This window comes from Mesoplodon bidens (assembly GCF_964165515.1).
Source record: "Mesoplodon bidens genome assembly, chromosome: 19".
In the NCBI taxonomy this organism is placed as follows: Eukaryota; Metazoa; Chordata; class Mammalia; order Artiodactyla; family Ziphiidae; genus Mesoplodon; species Mesoplodon bidens.
In genome coordinates, this window is record NC_138179.1 from 53,652,082 (window position 1) to 53,673,191 (window position 21,110).

The following is a 21,110-nucleotide window of genomic DNA, read 5'->3' on the forward strand; positions in this document are numbered from 1 at the left end:
AGCACTTGAGCGCTGTCTAGACATTGCCCTTAGGGAAAGCCTCTGCTGCCTGAGACCTTTTGGCCTCTGGAGCATAGTGTGGCCCAACCCAGGACCAGCTTTGTAAGCCTGTGACGTGTGTAACCGCACAGGGCCCCACACTTGTGAAGGCCCGTGCTTGGGTTAATGCTCTACTGTCGCTATCTTGAAATTCTTAATGTTTAAACTAGGGGCAAAATCTGCACTTTGCTTTGGGACCCCCAAATTATATAGCTGGTTCTGTCCTGAGCCTCACCTCTCAACTCCTCTAGAACTAAACCTGGGTCTGGAAAGCCCCACTACTTTCTGATCCCAGTGTCTAGACTTGGGCTGGTCTGGACTCACGTGCAGAGCCTGCGCAGGTTATGGGCCCCCAAACTTTGGCAGATGGTAATGATCAGAAAATCGAGGTGCTAATTGAGCCTAAGGGGGGCCTTGTCCTTTCTGCTTGAGAGCTGCAGTGTTATTTCCTCCTGAAGGCTTACCTGAGTGCTCTTTTAAATGAAGGTCCCTTCCTCTGCAGAGTGATGTTTGAGAGTGACCATTTTACAAAACTGGCCCCCCCGAGCCAGTCAGGTATCACACGCATCAAAAGAGAGCTGTTCTTTCGCGTGTGGCGGAGTGAAGCCTGGGTGTGACGGTGGGTGTGGGGTGATGTTAGTCCAGTGTGGGAGGGAGATGCAGCAGAACCCAATGGCTGAAGTCAGACAGGAGTAGATCCTGCTTTGCCACAAAATAGTTGTGTGACCTTGGACAAGTTAGTTAATCTCTCTGAGCCTCACTTTTTTTTTTTTTTTAATGCCAAAGCCCATCATTAGGGTAGCTTAGTTAGGGTAGCTAATTAGTTAGGTTAGCTGCTGTAACAAGTTGTATAATGGTTCAAAAGTAATCAATATACCTTTCTTTCTCATGGAACAGTATTGGTGGGTTAGCGGAGTGGCTTTCCTCCATGCAGTCATTCAGGGACCCAGGCTAATGGAGGTTTTGCCATCTTCAGTATGTGTCTTCCAAGATTATCCACAGGGTCATTGTCTTTCAACCAACAGGAAGGGGAACTGAACATGGAGGAGCTTATATGGGAGGGTTTTAGGGGCCAGGTCTGGAAACAGCATGTACCCCTTCCACTCATATTCCATTCGCTAGACCTCAGTCGAATGACCACTTCTACCTGCAAGGGAGGCTGGGAAATGTAGTCTAGTGTCTAAGCTACTGTTTGTGTGTAAACTGGAGCTAATAATGGTTCCCACCCACAGGATTTGTTGTGAGGATTAAATAAGGTAAAGAAAGGGAGGAGATGAATGTGCACCTGGCAGGCCATAAGCACTAGTACAAGACAGCTCTTTAGCTGGTAGTGCTGACTCACAGGATTTTGTCCTTGGCTCCAGTGTGATATGTCTTTTCACCCGCTAGTTGGATGAAGATGTATAAAGCATGCTGATAAGATTTGCTGATGACACAGAGCTTTGAGGGGGAGCAAATCTGTTGGATGGTACAACTGAGATTCAAAGGTTGTTCCTACATGGATCATTGAGCTGAAATCCAACAGATGGGATTTGACAGGAATGTATGTAGAGTCCTGCATGTGGGTCAGGGACATCAGTGACTCAAGTACAGAACTGAGATGACCTACCTGGGCAGAGTTCCTTCTTTCATTTATTCATTCCTTCCATAATTATTTACCAGGCATTTATTCTGCTCCAGGCACCGTGCCAGGTGCTGGAAATCAGAGATGAATCAGAAAGACATGGTGTCTGCCTGCCTAGAGTTGCTTAGCCCAGCAAACAGGAGCTCCAGGGAGGAAGCAGACCCCCAACCCCAAGTGTAGGGAAGGGGGGAGAGGTTCCCATTGGGACCTGAGGATGAGTGGGAGTTAGTCACACATGTGCATGCGTGTGTGTGTGTGGGGGTACTAAATGGAGTGTTCTAGGCAGAGGAAATGGCATTATAGTGGCCCAGGGAGAGCAGTACATACGAGGACCTCAGCAATTCTGGATGGTTCTAAACTGAAGCAAGCCAGATGAGGAGGACAGTGGATGTAGCTGGAGGGAAAATAAGAGCAGCTCCTAGGGACTGACCCCTTGCATTAGCTCATTTAATCCTCACAGTGGCCCCAGGAGGGAGGAACCCTTACCATCCCCATTTTTTGGGGTGAGGAAGTTGAGAGCTGGAGACAGTCAGTAACTTGTCCAAGATCTCTGCTGGGTCGGGCAGAGCTGGGATTGGAATTTGGATCTGTCTGTGACTCCAGAGCCAAATTTTCAACTACTACCCTCATACCCTTCTTGGCTACATTGAAGAGTTTGGATTTTAGCCTCAAAATGTTGGGATCCATTTCGGGTTCAAAACAGGCGGTGGTGACTTGGTAGTCTGATTTACATTTTAGAAATATGGAGGGTTTTAAAACGACACAAGGGCTTCCCTGGTGGTGCAGTGGTTAAGAATCCGCCTGCCAATGCAGGGGACACAGGTTCCAGCCCTGGTCCGGGAAGATCCCACATGCTGCGGAGCAACTAAGCCCGTGCACCGCAACTACTGAGCCTGCGCTCTAGAGCCCGTGAGCCACAACTACTGAGCCCGTGCACCACAACTACTGAAGCCTGTGCACCTAGAGCCTGTGCTCCGCAACAAGAGAAGCCACCGCAGTGAGAAGCCCGTGCACTGCCACTAAGAGTAGCCCCCGCTCACCGCAACTAGAGAAAGCCTGAGCGCACCAACGAAGACCCAATGCAGCCAAAAATAAATACATAAATAAATTTTTTTTTTTTTTTTTTTTGTGGTACGCGGGCCACCTCTCACTGCTGTGGCCTCTCCTGTTGCGGCACACAGGCTCCGGACACGCAGGCTCAGCGGCCATTTCTCACGGGCCTAGCCACTCCGCGGCATGTGGGATCTTCCTGGACCGGGGCACGAACCCGCGTCCCCTGCATCGGCAGGCGGACTCTCAACCACTGCGCCACCAGGGAAGCCCCATAAATAAATTTTTTTAAAAAAGAAAAAAACCTCACAAGCTCAGCATAAACCATCTGAAAATTGAAAGCAGCTTTGTCATTTAGGAAAGAGGCTGAGTGTCTGGATCACTTGAGCAAAGGTAGATGGACATGGCAGTGCCACCCTGGAAAAGAAGAGACTCTAGGAGCACATGCGACTGCCTCCAGTTCTCTGAAAAGCTGCCAGTTTCTCTGCTGTGTCCTTGGCATAATGAGAATCAGAGGATGCAGGTTATCGGGAGGGAGATTTGGATTGATGTTGCTAAAGATCAGAGCTTCAAAGAGGGGACCCAGGGCACCTGTTAGGGAGTGCTTCTGAAGTCTCATCTCTGAAGTTTGGCTTTCTGATTTCACTTGGGCTTGTGGCCTGGTGGATGGCTTTTAATTTTGATCTGATTGGTGGCCTGGTTTCTTTCCAGCTGCCCTATTTCAGGGGGCTGGGCTGGGGCCAGAGGGGCTGAAAGGGTCTTTCTGTGGCTGCAGTGACCTGGAGAAGTCGGTGGAGAAGATCCAGAGGGACGTGTCCCATAACCACCGACTGGTGCCTGGGCCCGAGCTGGAAGAGAAGGCGCTGGTGCTGAAGCAGCTCGGGGAGACGCTGACTGAACTCAAGGGTGAGCCTGGGGGCACCCCGACCCCCACCCCACTGCCTGTCCTCCCAGTCCTCGGAGCTGCTCCCTCCCCAGCTCACTCCTTCCCTTCCCCTCAGCTCACTTCCCAGGCCTGCAGAGCAAGATGCGGGTAGTGCTGCGTGTGGAGGTGGAGGCAGTGAAGTTCCTGAAGGAGGAGCCACAGCGCCTGGACGGGCTACTCAAGCGCTGCCGAGGGATCACAGACACGCTGGCCCAGATCCGAAGGTCATTCTATGCCTGAGTTCTTATCTCTGACCTCCAGTTTCCCAGTGGGGTCACATCCTGAGCTAGATCGATAGGTCAAGGGGCCTGACCCCTTATCCCAGTTCCCACAAAGCTCACTGGTGTGCTGACTGGATCTGCACCTCAGCTCTGACCTGTGGCTCCGTGCATGTTGTAGGCTTGGCCCTCCCATTTGCCGGATGCAGTCACTCCTCCCCAGGCCCTTCCACTTGTCCTGCAAGATCCCAGAGCCCTCCTCAAACCCCACCTCCCCCAGGCCAGGCTTCCCTCCCACGGGGCCACCACCCTGCAGGCCTCACAGCTGCCCCCAACTCTCCCAACCCCAGGCAAGTGGACGAAGGTGCGTGGCCACCCCCCAGCAACCTCCTGAATCAGTCCCCCAAGAAGGTGACAGCCGAGACTGACTTCAACAAGAGCTTGGACTTTGAAATGCCACCCCCCAGCCCTCCACTGAAGCTCCACGAGATGAGCGGGCCAACCGAGGGGGCCCCTCCGACCCCGAAGGCGGGCAACCCCACCAAAGGCCTGGACACTCCTGGCAAGAGAAGCGTGGACAAGGCTGTGTCTGTTGAGGTGCTGGGCCCGGCATGGGGGGGCCAGAACTAGGCTCACACGTTCTCACCACCGTCCTAGATTGGCAAGTGCCAACACGTGGGGACTTGTTCCTGGGGGACGAGGAAGTCTGAGAAGCATCCTGAGGGTGACATTAGGCCTGCTAGACAGGAAAGCATATTATAAACCTATGGTAATCAAGGCAGTGTGGTGTGAGCATAAGAGTCGATTATGTGCTCAGTGAGACAGAATAGAATGTCTAAAAGCAGGTCTAAGTTTATCCCAAGAGTAGTTTGTAATGAAGGTGGTATTCCAGGCTCACAGGGAAAGCGTGTAATACTCAAGGAGGAGCCCGAGGCTCGGACCAAATGGGAGGCTTCCTTTCCATTCCTTGCATGTGATGCTGAGGCCCCAGAGGTCCAGGAGCAGGGCAGCTGCTTCAGTCCTGACTGTCGACCCCTCCTCTCAAGGCTGCCGAGCGGGACTGGGAGGAAAAGCGGGCAGCCCTGACCCAGTACAGCGCCAAGGACATCAACCGGCTTCTGGAGGAGACGCAGGCAGAGCTGCTGAAGGCCATCCCCGACCTGGATTGTGGCAGCAAGGCCCACCCAGGCCCAGCCCCCACCCCTGACCACAAGCCCCCCAAGATGCCCCACGGCCAGAAGGCAACCCCCCGAACGGAGCCCAGTGGAAGGAGAGGCTCAGGTATGGGGGCAGGTAGGGGGCTGGCGAAGAGCCCAGAGGAGGGGAGCCCCAGCCTCGGGAGCTCTCAGGTTAATGGGGGAGGCGCTTGGGAGTGAGAATCTTTGTGGTCGGGCTGCCAGAGGAGGGAGGTGCTGGCCTGCCCCTCATCCACGAAGGGAGACCCAGAAGGACGGGATAGCCCCGGCCTCCATCCAGCGGTTTTTCCCACTGCTCTGACTGCTGCTGAGAGGACCATGCAGGGAGGATGAGCAAGGCCAGGCAGAGGCTCATCCCCCTGCACGTTCTGACCCAGTGTGTGTGCCAGAAGCGAGGTTGTGGTGAGACGACGGGGTGCGGGTGCAGCGCTGAGCTATACGGACAGGGTTCCCGTGCTCCCTGAGCCTGTGGGAAACCCGAGCCAGAAATGGCAATTGTCATTCATTCACGCATTTATTCATTCCTGCCACGTATATATTTGTTAAGCACCCACTATCTGCTGGGTGCTGGGGATAAGGAGATAAGGCTGCTTTCAAAGAGCTTAAAATTTCGTGGGAGAATAATACCAACATCTGTGTTTATCAAGCACTTACTATGCGGCAAGAACTGCTCCAAATGCTTTCTACGTATCAATCCTTATAACTGTGCAACAATCCCAGGAGGCAGATATAGTCATTGTTTCCATTTTACAGATGAGGACACTAAGGCCCAGTGTGGTTAGGTCATCTGTCCCAGGCCATACCTCGTGTGTAAACCGGAAATAGGATTCAGGTGCTAAATGCTGTCCTAGAGGAGGCCCTGGAAGGGCAGGAAGGTCTTCCCATGGAAGGGGACTTTCCACTGGAGTCTTGCATTTCCCTGGCCAGTGAGAGAGGGCACTCCAGGGAGAAACAGCACATACAAATGCCTGGAGGTGTGTGTTTGGTGTTGCCCAGCTGGGTCCAGACCAGGGAGTAGTAAGCAGAGCTGAAGCTGAAAGGTTGGCAGGCACAGAGGGTGCTGGGCCAAGAAACTTGAACATGGTTTGGGGTCATGGGGAATCACTGGGGGATCAAAGGCAGAGGAATGTCAGGCTTGAGTGACTTTTCTGCAGGTTGCCCAGGAGGCAGCCCCCACCCCGGGAAGAACTGGGGGAAAGGAGAGCCTGGTGGGTGGGGTCAGACTCTCAGAATAGTATAACCACTCTCTTGATGGAGAAAGGATGAAGGTCTGTGCAGGGCGGGGCTGAGGGGTGGGCAGGAAAGGGATGGGTTAGAGCAGTGATTCTCAAACTCGAATGTGCACGTGAAATCACCTGGGGACCTGCTAGAACGTGGATTCCGATTCAGCAGCTCTGGGTGGGGCCTGTGCTGCTGCATTTCTAACAAGCTCCCACGTGCTGCCAATGCTGTGGTTCCACGGGCCACGCTTTGAGTTGCAAGGGATGAGAGGGCTGTAAGGGGAGGAGCAGCAGGGCTTGGGGTTGGATTGCATGGGGAGGTAGGAGAGAAGGAGGAGGGGGCCTGTGCCCTTTCCCCTGCGCGTTCCTCTCCCCTCCGCCCCGGAGGAGGAAGCCAGGTTTATCCTAACCCTGGAGTCAGGTGTGGCGCACAGACTCCAGGCGTTCGAGTCCCCTGAGCCCCAGTCCCTTGGCTGCCCGCAGATGAGCTAACAGTGCCCCGATACCGCACGGAGAAGCCGTCCAAGTCGCCCCCGCCGCCCCCTCCGCGCCGGAGCTTCCCCTCCTCCCATGGCCTGACCACCACGCGCACTGGAGAGGTCGTGGTCACCAGCAAGAAGGACTCGGCCTTCATCAAGGTACCGCCACCGCTTGGGTAGGGGTCAGGGGGTCGAGTTGGGGGGAGGCCTGAGACGACCTCTGGAGGCTCTCTGGGGTGGTCCCCTCTCTCAGAGGAAGTGGAAGGAAAGAAAGGCGGCTGGCCAGTGGTGACTCTGCTTCTGGCTTGGGCTTCCTCCATGGCAAGGGGCCATCCTGGCAGATGAGGAGCTGGGGCAGGTGGGAGATGGTCTGGAAGTGCTGGGGCCTAGGAGGTGAGCTGGAGGGCGCCAGAGCCTGGTCCTGATGGGGACCGGGCCCTTGCAGAAGGCCGAGTCTGAGGAGCTGGAGGTGCAGAAGCCCCAGGTGAAGCTGCGCCGAGCCGTGTCCGAGGTGGCCCGCCCGTCCTCCACACCCCCCATCATGGCCTCAGCCATCAAGGATGAGGACGACGAGGACCGCATCATCGCAGAGCTGGAGGTGGGTCGGGGGCGCACCTGGCCCCTGAGTCATCAGCCAGGCCCCCTCCCTTTGCCTGTCAAGCTGACCCCAGGGTGAGGGGCCCGGACTAGGACAGGGGACTGGATTCTTGGGTCCCCACCGAGGCTGCTGCTTGCCTCAGTTTCTTCTCCGCTGTAAAATGGGGGAGGGGGTCTAAAGTCCCTCCCCCAATGTTTGAGTTTTTTACTGTAGTGTCTGAGACGCCCCGCAACTGCCCGGACACCTCCTGCGCTCTGAGACCCCCATCCCCTAGAGTTCTGAGAACAGAAGCTCTAACAAACTCGCCCATATATCTTAACCCCCTCCCAGTGCTGTAAGTCACCCAGACTCGAGTGTTCTCAGCACCCCTCCCTGAGAGGCTGAAGACCTGGACCACCAGGGCCTCTGGTGGCCAGTGGCCATGGTGAGGGGCCAAGGAGGGCCAGCCCAGGCCGCCCCCTCCCCATGACTACCTGCGTCAGAGCCCAGCACCCCCATCCTCCCTGTACCCCCTCCTCCAAACCTGCCCCCACCTTCTGCTCCCCAGGTGTTTGAGAGAAGCTCAGTGTCTCCCCTCCCCCCCACGCCCTGCCGCCAGCCGATCCCCACCTTGCTGTTCCCCCAGGACCCGGGGCCTCCTGGGGGCTCAGCCCCGGGCCCCACGTGGAAGGTAACGGGCTGCCCCCCACCTCTCACGACGCTCTCTCTGCCTGTGCCTCCACGCTTCCTCTCCTCACTTCTCACGCTAACCCGCTAGAACCCCCGCTAGAACCTGCCAGTCACATCCCTGACTCCCGCCGCTGCCACGGCCTCCCCCCCTCCCCCGCCCCAAGGAGGGGTGCATCACCCTTCCTTCCCTCTCCAGACTCCAGCAGCCTGGTACCTGGTGGCCCCCTTGGGTCTGCATTTCCTTACAGGCTTGATTCCGGGTCTGGCGTGTGGTGGCTTGGGTATTTTGTTCCTATCTGCAGCCAGAGTTTAGGTCTGGCCCGAAGCCCACGTTTTGTCTTGGTCCAAGATTGGAGTTTGGATCTTGCTTGTTACATGACTTTAGGCCCAACTCAAAGTCTGACACTGTCCTGAGCCCTTGCCTAGTCCCTGCCCCCATCTCCCCTACTCTGCTGCCTGTGCCAGGTGGGGGCTCTTTCTCCCACTAGAATCTATGCCTTGCACTGGGCACCAGGATACCCAGGAGGAAGGCTCATTGACAGCCTCTCTCCACCCCATGGCCCCACCTGGGCAGAGAGCTTAGGATGGAAGAAACCCACGCCCTTCCTTGGCTGCCGGTTCTGTCTTTCGACATTGGGAATTTCTTCCTTCTCTCTAACTTCAGTCCTTGCTGCTGTCCTGCTGCACTTATTTCCTTTTTATTTTTTCTTGGGAATTTGAGGGTGACCTGCTGTCTGCACCCCAGGGGGCTGTGCTTGGTTGGGGAGGGGGAATTGCGGGGCGGTGGTCTGGGAATCTCTCCCCCTGCCCAGTTAGGTTGTAGCAGGAGGGCGTCTGCTTTGCAGAGGGGAGCCTCCCATGCACGCACGTGTTCACCTTCCTCATCTGGTTCTCTTGGCCCACAGTGGGTTCTGTGCTGGCCGCCACCTGATTGCTAGCCTGGCTTGAGACCTGGTGGTGCTTTGGCTCCCTGGCAGGGGGAGCAGACAGGCACCAAACGGGTAGACAGTGCTGTCTTCTGGGCAGAGGATGGGCACAGAGCAGTCCAAGGAGCCGTCTCGGGGTGAGCAGTATGGCAGGGCTGCCCCAGGCTGGCTGTGCCCTCGGCACCTTGGCCCGCTGCACCCAGCCACTGCACCGTTCTGGCCCTGGAAGCCAGTCCTGTTGGGGTCCAGTGGGCAGAGCCCCTCCACTGGCCCTTTGGGCTGGCTGCCCCTCTGCATCCTGAGGCGCCATCGGGCAGTGGAGCCGGGCGGGCATGGGTCGCCCTCTCTGCCTTCCCAGTCTGCACCTCCCACATCCAGGTAAGCAGGTGGCAGGGCTGGGTGGGTTGCCTTGGGCGAGGGGTCTGGGGGTCCCTGCTGCCCCCCACGCATCTCCCCATGGCTCCTTTTAGTGGAAAGAGCACTGGACTTGGAGTCAGACTGCCTGGGTTCAAATCCTGGCTCTGCCACTAGCTAGCTGTGAGTAAGTGACCTTGGGTAAATTACATGATACCCCCCACCTCAGTTTCCTCATCTGTAAAGTGATGAGAGTAGTAGCCATTTCACGGGCAGCAGAAAGGATTAAAGATGAAGTTCCTGGTATAAAACTCTGCTCAGAATTAGACCAGAATTCACGCAAGTGGGGTAGGGGTGACTGGGGGCCTCTCTCTCTGCCCCCACCAAAGCCAGAGCCCGGGACGCTCACACAGAGGCAGATGCTCTAGCTTTGCCCAAGCCTGTGCAGCAGAGGGACTTAACTGAGCCCCTCCCGTTGTGACTGTGAAGCCCTCAGGGAAAGCTCCGGAAGTAAGGGTTAGGGACCAGGAGTCTCTGGCCTGAGATGAGGATGGCAGACCCACCCTCCGAGGCCAGAGGCCAACACCTGGTCTCCACCCACACGGGGCTGCGGGTATCGGACATCCAGTTAGAGTCAACAGATAGCTAATATCTATGGAGCACTTACACGGTGCCAGGCACTGTTCCAAGCCCGTGCCCACTTCATCCTCCACCAGCCTCACGTTATTGTTACTCCATCGCGCAGACGGGTAAACTCCTGGCAGCAACCATGAGAGCTGCTCTCAGAGTTTAACATGGGTGATGAGATGTAAACATGTGTCTGTGCTTCTAGGTAAACTGGCATCTTTGCCAGAAAGTGGGAGACCGTAGGGTGTGGTGGAAAAAGGCCTGAGTTCTAGTCCCAGCTTTGCCTCTAACTTGCTGGGTAAACTCAGTCAGGACCCTCCCCTGCCTCGGTTTCCCCATCTGTGAAAGGAAGGGGCTGGGCTCACCCACATGTGACCCCCCATCCCAGCTCAGGGTGCTTTGGTTGCAGGGATCACACTCTCCCTCATCTTTCCTCTCTCCGCAGGCTGCCGCAGGCCCCGGGCCCTTCTGCGTCCCCCGGATCATCTTGACAGAGTGTGCCCCCAAACCTCCCTCTCCACCAGAGGCCAGGCTTGAGGAACCCAGTCTCAGGACAGCCCCAACACCACGACCCCGGACCCTGGCTGGCAGCGGGAGGGGCTGGGGTAATCCACAGGCCCCGCCAGGGCTAATGGCTGAGGTTTCCCAGCCCGGGAACAACTCGATGCTGGAGAAGGAAGGGGCTGCTCTGAAGAGACTGGGGACAGAGAGCTGCAGCCCAGAAAAGGGAGGAGCTGGGGTCCCCTGTTCTCGGGGACCTGCCCCAGACAGGACCCAGGAGCCCTCCGCTGCCGAGACCTACCCAGAGGAGACCCTCAAGGACTCTGGACACGACGCCCAACCCTGCAGCGGGGAGTGCAGGGGTCAGCGTGCTGCTGGCCTGGGCTGCACGGGGCGCGGCGCCACCACCCAGCGGATGGACAGCCTGGAGGAGACGCTCCGGGAGCTGGAAGCCACCCTGAGCCAGATGGGCACGGCCCCTGCCGCGGGATCCCCCGGCAGCCCCCCACCCCCGCCCCCTGGTCCCCAGGTGGCTGCCTCCTGCCCCGTCCTCTCCTCTTACCTTCCTGCTCCAGTCTTCAGAGCTGGAGGGAGTGGGAGGCCGCAGGAGCACCGCGCCAGCCCCCTCCTCCCACTGGCCTTCTCTCAGCCCCGCCACCCTCCTGGGAGCCCGGTGCCAGGCTGGCTTTGCAGGCAGAGCCCCTGGCAGGCTGGGAAGCTGGCCCGCCCAGGGATCAGCCTAACCAGCCGTGGTGGGGACCAGGGCCTCTCCCCTCCGCTCTGTATCTGTAAAGCGACAAATAAAGTTCTTTCCCCCTTCTGCATCCCCACCCTCCCCTCCTCCTCTCCTGTCTGACTCTCTCTGTCTCTGCTGTTTCCCTGCCTGCGCCTCTGGATCCCCAGAGCCCTTCTGGGCAGGCCTGGTCCCTGGGGTGGTTCAAGGGGGCTGGACTTGTCCATCTCTAGGGAGACTTCCCCCCCATCCTCCCATTCAGAGGAAGATGTGGGCCTGGGGCTGCCAATCCTACTTTGTCTGCCATTATAGAGACCCCTCCCCCAAATCTCAGGCACGTTCTCTCGGGCCAGGAGTGGTGGTGGTGGTGCCAGGGACCTTCACCTTAAAAATGCCTCCCCCAGAAGGGCACCAGCTGCCCCCGGACTACTCAAGGAAGCCACCAGGGCTCTCACCCAGGAGCTGTTAGGAACCTGGCCGGGGGCCCCGTCCCCTCTCCTGCAGGGAGGCCTTAAACCTGGCCTCAGAGAGTGGGCCTGATTCCTGGGTGGGGATGTGGAGCCAGGGAGGGCTCTCCAGGTCTCAGAGGGCCCACTGCGCCTGGGGTGCCTGTGTGACCCCACCTCCAATCCTGACCCCGTGCCTCTTCCTGCAGAGTGGCGGTGGCAGCGTGCCACCCATGAAGGTGGTGACTCTGGGGACCTCTCGGCTGAAGGCGGCCCAGGGCCAGGCAGGCAGCCCCGACAAAAGCAAACACGGCAAGCAGAGGGCCGAGTACGTGAGGATCCAGGCCCAGCAGCAGGTAAGCCTGGGCGCCGCGGGGGCGGGGCCTGGGCCCCATCCAGACGCCCTCCCCCTCCCCCCGCCACTGGCAGTGCTGTGTGCTGGCCATCTCCTGCCAGTATTCCTGTGACCACCTTCCTGCCGGCTGCCCAGAGAGGTCCTCCCGGCCAGGACTGCCCCACTGGTGCCTTAAGCCATCTTCTCCTTCCTCTCCCCAGTCCCAGTGCTCAGGATCTGGTTCTCAGCCGGATGGCTCCTCTCTCAGAAGGCCCCTCACTCAGGACCAGAGAGGGCTGTCTCCTCGGCCGCTCCTGGACAAGACCCTGCTAAGGCTGGTGGCCCCGGGGTGTGGAAGGGGCCTTTATGCCTGCCTTCCTGCCGCTCCACTCCCCTCCTCTGCTACCTTCCCTCTGCTCTCAGGTCCCACCTGCTCTTTGGGGTCCCCACTCTCATCTCAGCCTCCCTCTTAGCTCTCAGGCCACCTCCCAACTAAGGGAGGAACCAGTTTTGCATCTGCTTTTCAGTCTCGTGTTTGGGTGGCAGTGTGGTTAACGGGGAGGGGGAGAAAGGGGAGAAGTACTTCGGCCCCCCGGTGGAGGCGCTGCACCCTCTTTCAGATTTAATTAGTGGGCCTGGGACGGTATATAGAGTTGACAACCTCGCCCATGGATGTCTCTGCCCTGTGGCTCACCTGTGGCCAGGTCGGAAGACGCAGGTGGTCCTCAGGCCTAGATGTTTAGAGAGACCTTGTGTGCACTCATTTGGTTCAGTAAGTATTTCCGAGCAGTTCCTGTATGTCAGGTCCATTCTGAGTGCTGGGTGGGAGTGGGGGTCATGAAATGTCCAGATGCTGTGACTTGAAGAAGGTTCTAGGCTCAGAGGCAGGAGGTGAGAGATGGGCAAGTCTAGCCACCTCCTTTACAGATGAGGGGACAGCTCAGAGAAGGAAAGGACTTCCGACGGGCCCACAGCGAGGGGGCATCAAAGCCAGGACTGGGACCCAGGGATCCCACAGCCCTTCCCACCACATGGCTCTGCCCAGCCCTGGGCACACAGGCCTGCCTGCTGGTCCCCTGGGGAGTCCGGTGGAGACGGGCCAGCCAGGCCCCTCACTAGCTCCCTGCGGGCCAACCGTCTTCCTCATGGGTCCCCAGACGCATCCTGCCAATCCCACCCCCAGCTCTTTTTCCGGCCACCACCAAGGAGGAGTTCCCCTCATCCTGTCCAGGCTGGTCTCTCTTCGGGTCTAGAACGGCTGCTGAGCTTCCCGGGGTGTTCACTTGTGCCAGACACACACCTTAATTCATTGCACACTCACTACTCTGAGGATGGGCCTTATTATCCCCATTTGACAGATGGGGAAACTGAGGCTTTACCCAGGTCACAGGGCCGGCGAGTGCTGGAGCAGGGTTCAAATCCAGACTGACACCCAGGCCCCCACCCCCGCACAGAGCTGCTTCAGCCTCTTCAGCAGGCGCCTCCCTCCTCTGGAATTATGCTCCCCACCTCTCACCCTGACTCCCAACTCCCCCAGCACCCAGCTCCTCTGCCTCTTGCCCTCTCCCCTGCCGCCCCAGTCACTTCCATCGCCTCCACGCCCTCTCCTCCATTCATTCCTCAACCCACCCCCTCCTCCTGCTTCCTTCCAGCCTCACCCCTGGGCGTGGCTAGGTCTCCAGTGGCCTCCAAATGGCCTCTTTGCACCGTGCTCTACCCACCTCTCTGCAGCATGTTGGGCACACACCCTGCCCCCCCTACATGCACTGGGGGGCCGTGGGACCCTCCGCTCCTTGGCATCCTCTCCTCCCTTGTTGGCCCTCACTGACCCTCCTGGGCACCTCTCCTCTGCCCACCTCTTCACTCCCCTGCGTCCATCTTCTTCCACAGCCTCTTTGCCGCTCACACCACGTGCTCCTCTCCCTGGGCACCAGGCGCCATCTGTCCCTGCCCAAGTCTCTGTTCTGAGCACAAACCTGCCCCTGTTGCTCGCTGCTCAGCACCTGGGAAAGTCACCAGCCCCGGGCATCCACCTGCGCTGAGGGGTCCCCTGAGCTCCCCCACTCCCTCACCTTCCCCAGCTACATGGTGCTTCTCTCTTCCCACATGACTGGTGTGGCTGTATCTCTGTCACGTTCACTTTTTTAGAAACCTTTCTTTAAAAAAGCATCTTCTCTCTAATGAAGTATTACACGTTCTTTGCAGAAATGTTTTAAAGTAAAGAAATGTTATAAAGCAGCAGGGGAAAAAATTATCCTGTGCCTCGGTGCCCCAGTGCGTGCCCTTCTAAGGTTTCCCTGCAACTTCTGTGACCCCTAACCTATCTTCCCAGACCTGCAGGGTGGGGAGGGTTGTTTGTAAAATGCAGATTTGATTTTATCACCCCCCCCCAGCGTACCACCCGTGCCCTCCAGCCCCAGTCGGGTAAGAAAATCAAAACTCCCTCACTGGCTGCCCTGGCACTTCATGACCAACCTTGGCTCCCTCAGCCCAGTTCTCCCTGCCCGCCCCCCCCAACCCCAGCCCCTGCATTTGCTCCAGTCACCCATATCACCTGGCCCTCCGTCCTCAGGCCAGGGCACCGTTCCATCCCAGCTCAGTCTGTGACCCTGGTCAAAGTCCTCTGCCTTCTGCAGGCTCCTTCCTCATCTGTACAATGGGGACAAAAACCCAGAGGCCGGCTTCTGAGTTCATGTAATATAATACCGTGTGTGGGAAAGAGCTTTGAAAGCCACAGAGCGCTCTCCAAGGGGAAGGAGTCACCACCGTGCTTGGCTGCACTGTACCTTTGTCAGGGCCAAGGGCTGGACAGAGGCCTCTCCTTCATCTCGTGGTTCTGACACCAGGAGCTCGAAGCTGCCTTGACAATGATGAGGGAGAGGGGAATAGAAGTGCCAGGACCAGACAAAGAAATCGGGGTGGAGGAGTGGAGAAAGTTCCGAGGGGGTGCAACAGTGCCTGATACCACAGAGAAATCAGAGGAAATGATTGAGGAAAAGCTCTTGGATGTTGTGCTCAAGATTCAGGGGTGGAATGAGAGCCAGATTCCCAGGGGACAAGGATCAAGGGCTTGGTGCAGGCATGAGACTGTGGACACCCCCTCTTCTACTAGGGCTAAGCAACTGTTGGACACCTAGTGTATCTCCTCCATTGGTTCCAGTGAAGAGACTGTAATGAAGGGACCAGCAAGAGATGCTGAGGCACCCAAGGACCAGTGAGAGCAGGAAGCTGGACCTCCCTGGGGAGAGGGGTCTGGGGACATAGGGTTTAGGGAGTCCTGTGAGAGCTGGACAGTAGGTGCTATAGTTATGGAGGGCACAGCATGCCAGCGACATGGCACCAAGTGGGGAGGGAGTAAGGGAGAAACTTCACCCCCTCTCTCTTTCCGCCCTGTCATAATCCCCAGTGGGCAAACCCGGCCAAGCCAGCCAGCCAAGGCATGGCGGGGTCAGCCAACCAGGGTGCAGAGTAGGGCAGAAATCAGATCTGGGGACGGAGAGGCAAATAGAAACAGCACCCTCTTCTGTGCCAACTTTAAGTATCTGATTTAATCCTCGTAACTTTATATCTTTTTTAAAATTTTTATTTATTTGTTTATTTATTTTTATTTTTGGCTGTGTTGGGTCTTCGTTTCTGTGCGAGGGCTTTCTCTAGTTGCGGCGAGCGGGGGCCACTCTTCATAGAAGTGCACGGACCTCTCACTGTCGTGGCCTCTCCTGTTGCAGAGCACAGGCTTCCGACGCACAGGCTCAGTAGTTGTGGTTCACGGGCCCAGTTGCTCCGTGGCATGTGGGATCTTCCCAGACCAGGGCTCGAACCCGTGTCCCCTGCATTGGCAGGCAGATTCACAACCACTGCACCACCAGGGAAGCCCACAACTTTATATCTTTAAAAATCTGTGCATTAACCACTGCTACATCCCTACAGCACCTAGAACAGTACTTGGCACACATAGGCACTCAATAAATATTTGTTGGTTAGGTGAATGAGTGGATGAATGAATGAATGAATTTGCCACTGATCAGGCCCAGTCCGGATGGAACTAGACAATGCAGACTTGAAATGTTAATGTACTAATGATATAATAATAATAATAATAATAATAATAATAGCTACCATTTATTGCCTGCATCCTGAGTGCAGGCACTGGGCCTCGTGCTCCGTGTGCATCGTCTCACGTGATTCTGGTGCTGTAGGGACTGTTATCCCTGCTTTGTGAGTAACGACACGAAGACCCAGAGAGGTACCTGCCTAAGGTCACATGGTTAGGAAGTGGCAGAGCTGGGACTAAAACCCAGGTCTGCCAGATACAAACTCTGCTTGTCCTAATGCTGGCTTCTACTGCTTTGCCGGGAAGCATAACTCCATGGGTGCCGCCAACCCCTGGGGAGACGGCACTCATGACGGGAACGCTGTTGACAAGAACATTAGAACAATGGCGGGCCTCACGTGTAGCCGTCTAAGCGGTTTTAGCTGCACATAACAGAAACTCCAAAATGGCTTAAATGACAAGGAAAGGTATTAGCTAACGAAACAAGAAGCAGGGAGGTTCCAGGGTTGGGGAATTCAGCAGCTCAAGGACGTCAAGACCTGGGTTCCTTCCATATTTCTGTTCTGTTGGCCCATCATCCCACCCCACCCGAACACATCTGCCTTCATTCCAGGGCTCCTAGGCACACAGATCGTTGTAGGAGCAGGAGAACCTTCCCCAGGGGCCCCCAGCTGACCTCCCCTCTCTTTTCATTGCCGTCTCTAGATCAGTCACTGGCTAGGAGAAGGGAACGGCTTGAGTCGCCATAGGTTTTATCAGGACCCATTCCCCTTGGGCTGGAGGAAGCCCCACCTCTTCTGCCAGCCCAGTGCCTGATTCAGGCAAATAGCTATGAAGAAGGGCATGTGGGCAGAAGGAGGTGGCCCTGGGAATGGCCCTGGAGGAGGCGCCAACAGGGTGGGCAGCATCAAGATGACCTACGCTTGTGTGGAAATCTATGCCTCGTAGCCCGGAGGGACAGGTCGGCAGGCTCGGGGCGCGGAGAGGGGGCTAGACTCTGGCCCACAGGAAGAGGAGGGGTGTGGGGTTCAGCCCTTTGGGTCTGGCTAACGGTTCCAGTCTCCCCCAGCTAAAGTTGACCATCTATGTGGTTTCTGCCTGTCACAAAGGTGACAAAGCTCTGTTTCTCTGGACATAATTAAGAGCAATGGGGGGAGGACTGGCTGGTGACACGGAAGCCAAGAGAACCTTCAGAGACAGCAGCTGTGCCAGCTGAGAGCCCTGAGCAGCACAGGACATGGTCACTGGGCACGGTTGGACATGCTCCCTCAGCTTCAGAAAAGTGGGTTTTGGACGCTGCTGCGGCCAGCCTCCTGGGAGGGAAGATGGCCTGAGAAGTTGTTACAAAACAAATGCTCACAGAGCAAGTATAAGAGGTCTCCATGCAGAAGGCGGGTATCCACGTAAGCCGGTAAACGCTGCTGCTTGCTGAAGTTTAAAGGCCTTGCACCGGCTGTAGGACAAAGGGGACATCGCCTAGGCGAGGACACATCACCTGAGTGAATGCAGGAGTCAGGTGGCGGCACAAGCCGGAAGGCGGGTGTTCCAAAAACCAAAGCTCAGAGTAGACCGAGGCTCTTGACAAATGCTAAAGGGAAGGAATGGAAAAAGCTTTTAACTGGAGAGGCGAGCGGAGACCAAAGAGGACAGCCAGGAGGGAACCAACAGCTGGCTTGGGACGCGGTGGGATGTGAAGGGACACGGGAGAGCGGATGTGCTCCCCTCCCACCTGGCTTTGGGGGAAAGAACTCTAAACGGGAAATGATGGGCAGGGAGGGGTGGGACTGGAGCACAAGTAAGTGATACGGGAGGAAGAGAGCTCTTGGTTGTCTTTATTTTTTTTAATTTTTTTAAAAATTAATGTCTATTTTTGGCTGCGTTGGGTCTTCGTTGCTGCGCGCGGGCTTTCTCTAGTTGCGGCAAGCGGGGGTTTCTCTTGTTGCGGCGCACGGGCTCTAGGCGTGCGGGCTTCAGTAGTTGTGGTACGCAGGCTCAGTAGTTGTGGCACGTAGGCTCAGTAGTTGTGGCACATGGGCTCAGTAGTTGTGGCGCACAAGCTTAGTTGTTCCACGGGATGTGGGATCTTCCCAGACCAGGGATTGAACCCATGTCCCCTCCATTGGCAGGCGGATTCTTAACCACTGCACCAACGGGGATGTCCCCTCTAGGTTGTCTTTAAATGAGTCTGTCTCCAGGTCCGGGTACCCGGACCCTGCGAACACAGGCCGTGCCTGGCACGTGGCACTCGGCAAAAGGCTGAGTGGTTGTTAGGATGTGGGGCTGTGGGCCTAGAACCCCTCTGAGTAAGGAATGAGCAGCCAGTCACGACGAGAGGGGTTAGAAGACCCAAACGGGGAACTCTTGCCTAGATTTTCGTAAAGAGGAAAATGTAGACCTCAGACTGCAGTGTGGTGAGCATAACCCAGAGATGGATTGCTGTGCACGTGTGGAAAAAGAAATGTGACCAGCAACCTCAAGGGCGGGTTCACTGTCAGCCAGTCAGGTACATACGGTCTCCTTGGTTCCCTTCCAGGCTGCGGGAGGCACCGTCTGGGTTTCCCCCTGCAAAGCATCTGATAGAGGCTGCCCAGCAGCTGGGTGATAATGTAGGTCAGGGAGAAAGGGCGTGACCGTGCCCAGACCTGGCCTGCAGGAGGTCTCTGTCAGTGCCACAGCTCTCTGCTTCTAGTCCTCATCCCTTCTGTCTTTTTTCATCAGGATGGGTCGGTAGCTAAGCAAGGCCAGGAGGGACAGTGGATACAACTACAGAGAAAACCTGGTCCATGTTGCCCTAATCGAGTCATCTCAGAGTTCTGTGCAGCAGGATCACGTGGGGCGCCTGCCTAAAATGCAGATTCCTGAGCTCACGCTAGAGATGGACCCTGGGGCGGGGCCCTGGAATCTGCATTTGTGACAGGCCATCACCTCCAGGACCACTGTAAGTGCAAGGGGTCTGCTGGAGGTGAGGCGGGGGCACGGCTGTTTCTGTCAGAGGTGACACATCATGAGGGGATGACCTCCCATTACCCACAAGGCACAGCTCAGAGCTGGAGGAACACTTGCGAGGCAGGAGGCGGCGGGGGGGAGGGTCTTTAAAGAAGTGTCCCCCAGGAGGACAAGCTCATTACTCAGTTGCTCCTGTAAGGCCTGCTGAGGCTGGAAGGGGCCCTGTCTGGGCTGCTGGCTGGTTGGGCCCTACTCCCAGCCTGGGCTGCCCCGCTCCCGCCTCCCCTTTGGCAGCTAACGTTTCACCTCTTCCTCCCTTCTCCTGCCCTCTCCCTGCTCCCCACCCACTCTGCTCCTGGTCCCCATCCTGGCCCTGGGCTGCCCTCCCTTGTGCTTCTCTGGTCTGTCTCTCCCGCCTTCTCTCTTTCCTATCGGTAACCGTGGACCTACCCTCCCACCCCAGGCCCTCTGTTCCAACCCTGTGCCCCCTTTCTGCCCCTGCTGTGGCCCCCCCTCCTCCCCTGTCTCGGGACCACTCACTCTCTCCGGATCCTCCTCTGATTTCTGCTGTTTGCAGTTAATCTTCTCTTGGATTTGTGGAGATTTTTCACTTTTTAAAACTGTAACTGGGGCTTCCCCGGTGGCGCAGTGGTTGAGAGTCCGCCTGCCGATGCAGGGGACACGGGTCCGTGCCCCGGTCCGGGAAGATCCCACATGCCGCGGAGCGGCTGGGCCCGTGAGCCATGGCCGCTGGGCCTGCGCATCCGGAGCCTGTGCTCCGCAACGGGAGAGGCCACGGCGGTGAGAGGCCTGCGTACCGCAAAAGAAAAAAAAAAAAAAAACAACCCTGTAACTGAGGGCCAGCACGAAGGCTCCCCTTCCTCTCTCTGACCCCTGACCTCTGTTTTTGTTCCAGGTCACTAAACCGTCTAAAGAGATGAGCGGGTCAAATGAGACCTCAAGCCCAGTCTCAGAAAAGCCCTCGGCTTCCAGAACCTCCATCCCCGTATTGACTTCCTTTGGGGCGAGGAATTCTTCCATCTCCTTCTAGAAACTCCCTTACCCCCCACCCCCGCCTACCCCCCCTTATCCGGGCCATTTCTCTCCTCGGCTTCCCTTCATCTCCACCCCACCCCGACACCATTCTCCAGACCCCCTGAAGGTGGCCCGTCCTCAGCTCTCTCTGCCCATCCCCTGTTGGTGTTTTTGGTTTTTTTAATGATTCACTTTTAATTATCTTTTTTTAAAAAAAAAAAAAAGAAGAAAAAGCAAACCAGTAAAACTAAAAACCAAAACATGACACCCTCCCTTGACTTCCTGTTCCAGAATGGCACACTTCCTGTCCTCATGCCTCCTTTTCTCTTTCCCCACTTTCCCTCCCACGTCCATCCTGAAGTTCCTGCACCCCTGCCCCACCTCCTCGTCTCACACACACTCCTCCCAAGAGCACTCCAAACAAACTCTACGCCGTGGAGACTTGGAGCAGCCAGACACCCCCTCTCCCCTTCCTCGGAAGCCCTCCTGGAGGAAAACCTGGACATTGGACCAACCCCAAAATCAGGCTGGAAAATAGGACATCGGGAGCCTTTGGCCCTGGAGGTGCCCCACCTGTCTGTCCAACCTCGGGATGTGACTCAACGCCGCTGCTTCTCTGCTCCTGTCCACTCATGCCCGGGTGGGCCTGGAGTCGAGACAGACGGGCTGGAGAGGGAGGCCAGAGGTGGAGGGGCCTCAGGGTGGTGGGAGCCCGTGGAATCTGTGTGTCCTCGGAGAGGAGCTGGCTTCCCGGGACCACCTTCCTGTGGAGAGGGGCTGCCTGGCTGGCGCTGATCGGAGGAAGGGGCGCCTTTGGACTGCTGGTTGTGGACGGTGGGTTGAGCAGACAGCCTGACACTGGGGACACTGCCCTGGGAGAGGGCAGCCCTGAGGAGGGGTATTTGGTACTTTTAGTTTCCTAATTTAGCACTTTAAGTGACATTAACTTATTTAACGGGGGTGGGGCGGGCAAGAATGCAGGGCCTGTAGCAGATTAGATTTTGAGGCCTGGAGGGTGGGGAGGGTCTGGTTGTGAGGGAAGTGGGGGGGGGAATAGAGAGGGGTTTCATGGGGGGCAGCGAGGACAGCTCTGACCCCACAGGTGGGGTGACTTGACCTTCAACCATCCTCTTTGAGAT

At 57.0% G+C, this 21,110-nt stretch overlaps 1 protein-coding gene across 2 annotated transcripts in view; it reads left to right on the top strand.

Annotated features, from left to right (window-relative positions):
- Positions 1 to 20,864, top strand: part of SRCIN1 (SRC kinase signaling inhibitor 1) — a gene marked incomplete at its 5' end in the record, with an annotated part of 66,629 nt that extends 45,765 nt beyond the window's left edge. For both annotated transcript variants that reach the window (XM_081219171.1, XM_081219172.1), the window contains 8 exons: positions 3,489 to 3,619; positions 3,715 to 3,862; positions 4,207 to 4,453; positions 4,903 to 5,137; positions 6,756 to 6,910; positions 7,197 to 7,349; positions 11,815 to 11,961; positions 19,853 to 20,864. In XM_081219171.1, the coding sequence (XP_081075297.1) occupies positions 3,489 to 3,619; positions 3,715 to 3,862; positions 4,207 to 4,453; positions 4,903 to 5,137; positions 6,756 to 6,910; positions 7,197 to 7,349; positions 11,815 to 11,961; positions 19,853 to 19,987 (1,351 nt within the window). In that variant the 3' untranslated portion in view covers positions 19,988 to 20,864. The remainder of the gene's footprint in view (positions 1 to 3,488; positions 3,620 to 3,714; positions 3,863 to 4,206; positions 4,454 to 4,902; positions 5,138 to 6,755; positions 6,911 to 7,196; positions 7,350 to 11,814; positions 11,962 to 19,852) is intronic.
- Between the last annotated feature and the right edge of the window lie 246 nt (positions 20,865 to 21,110).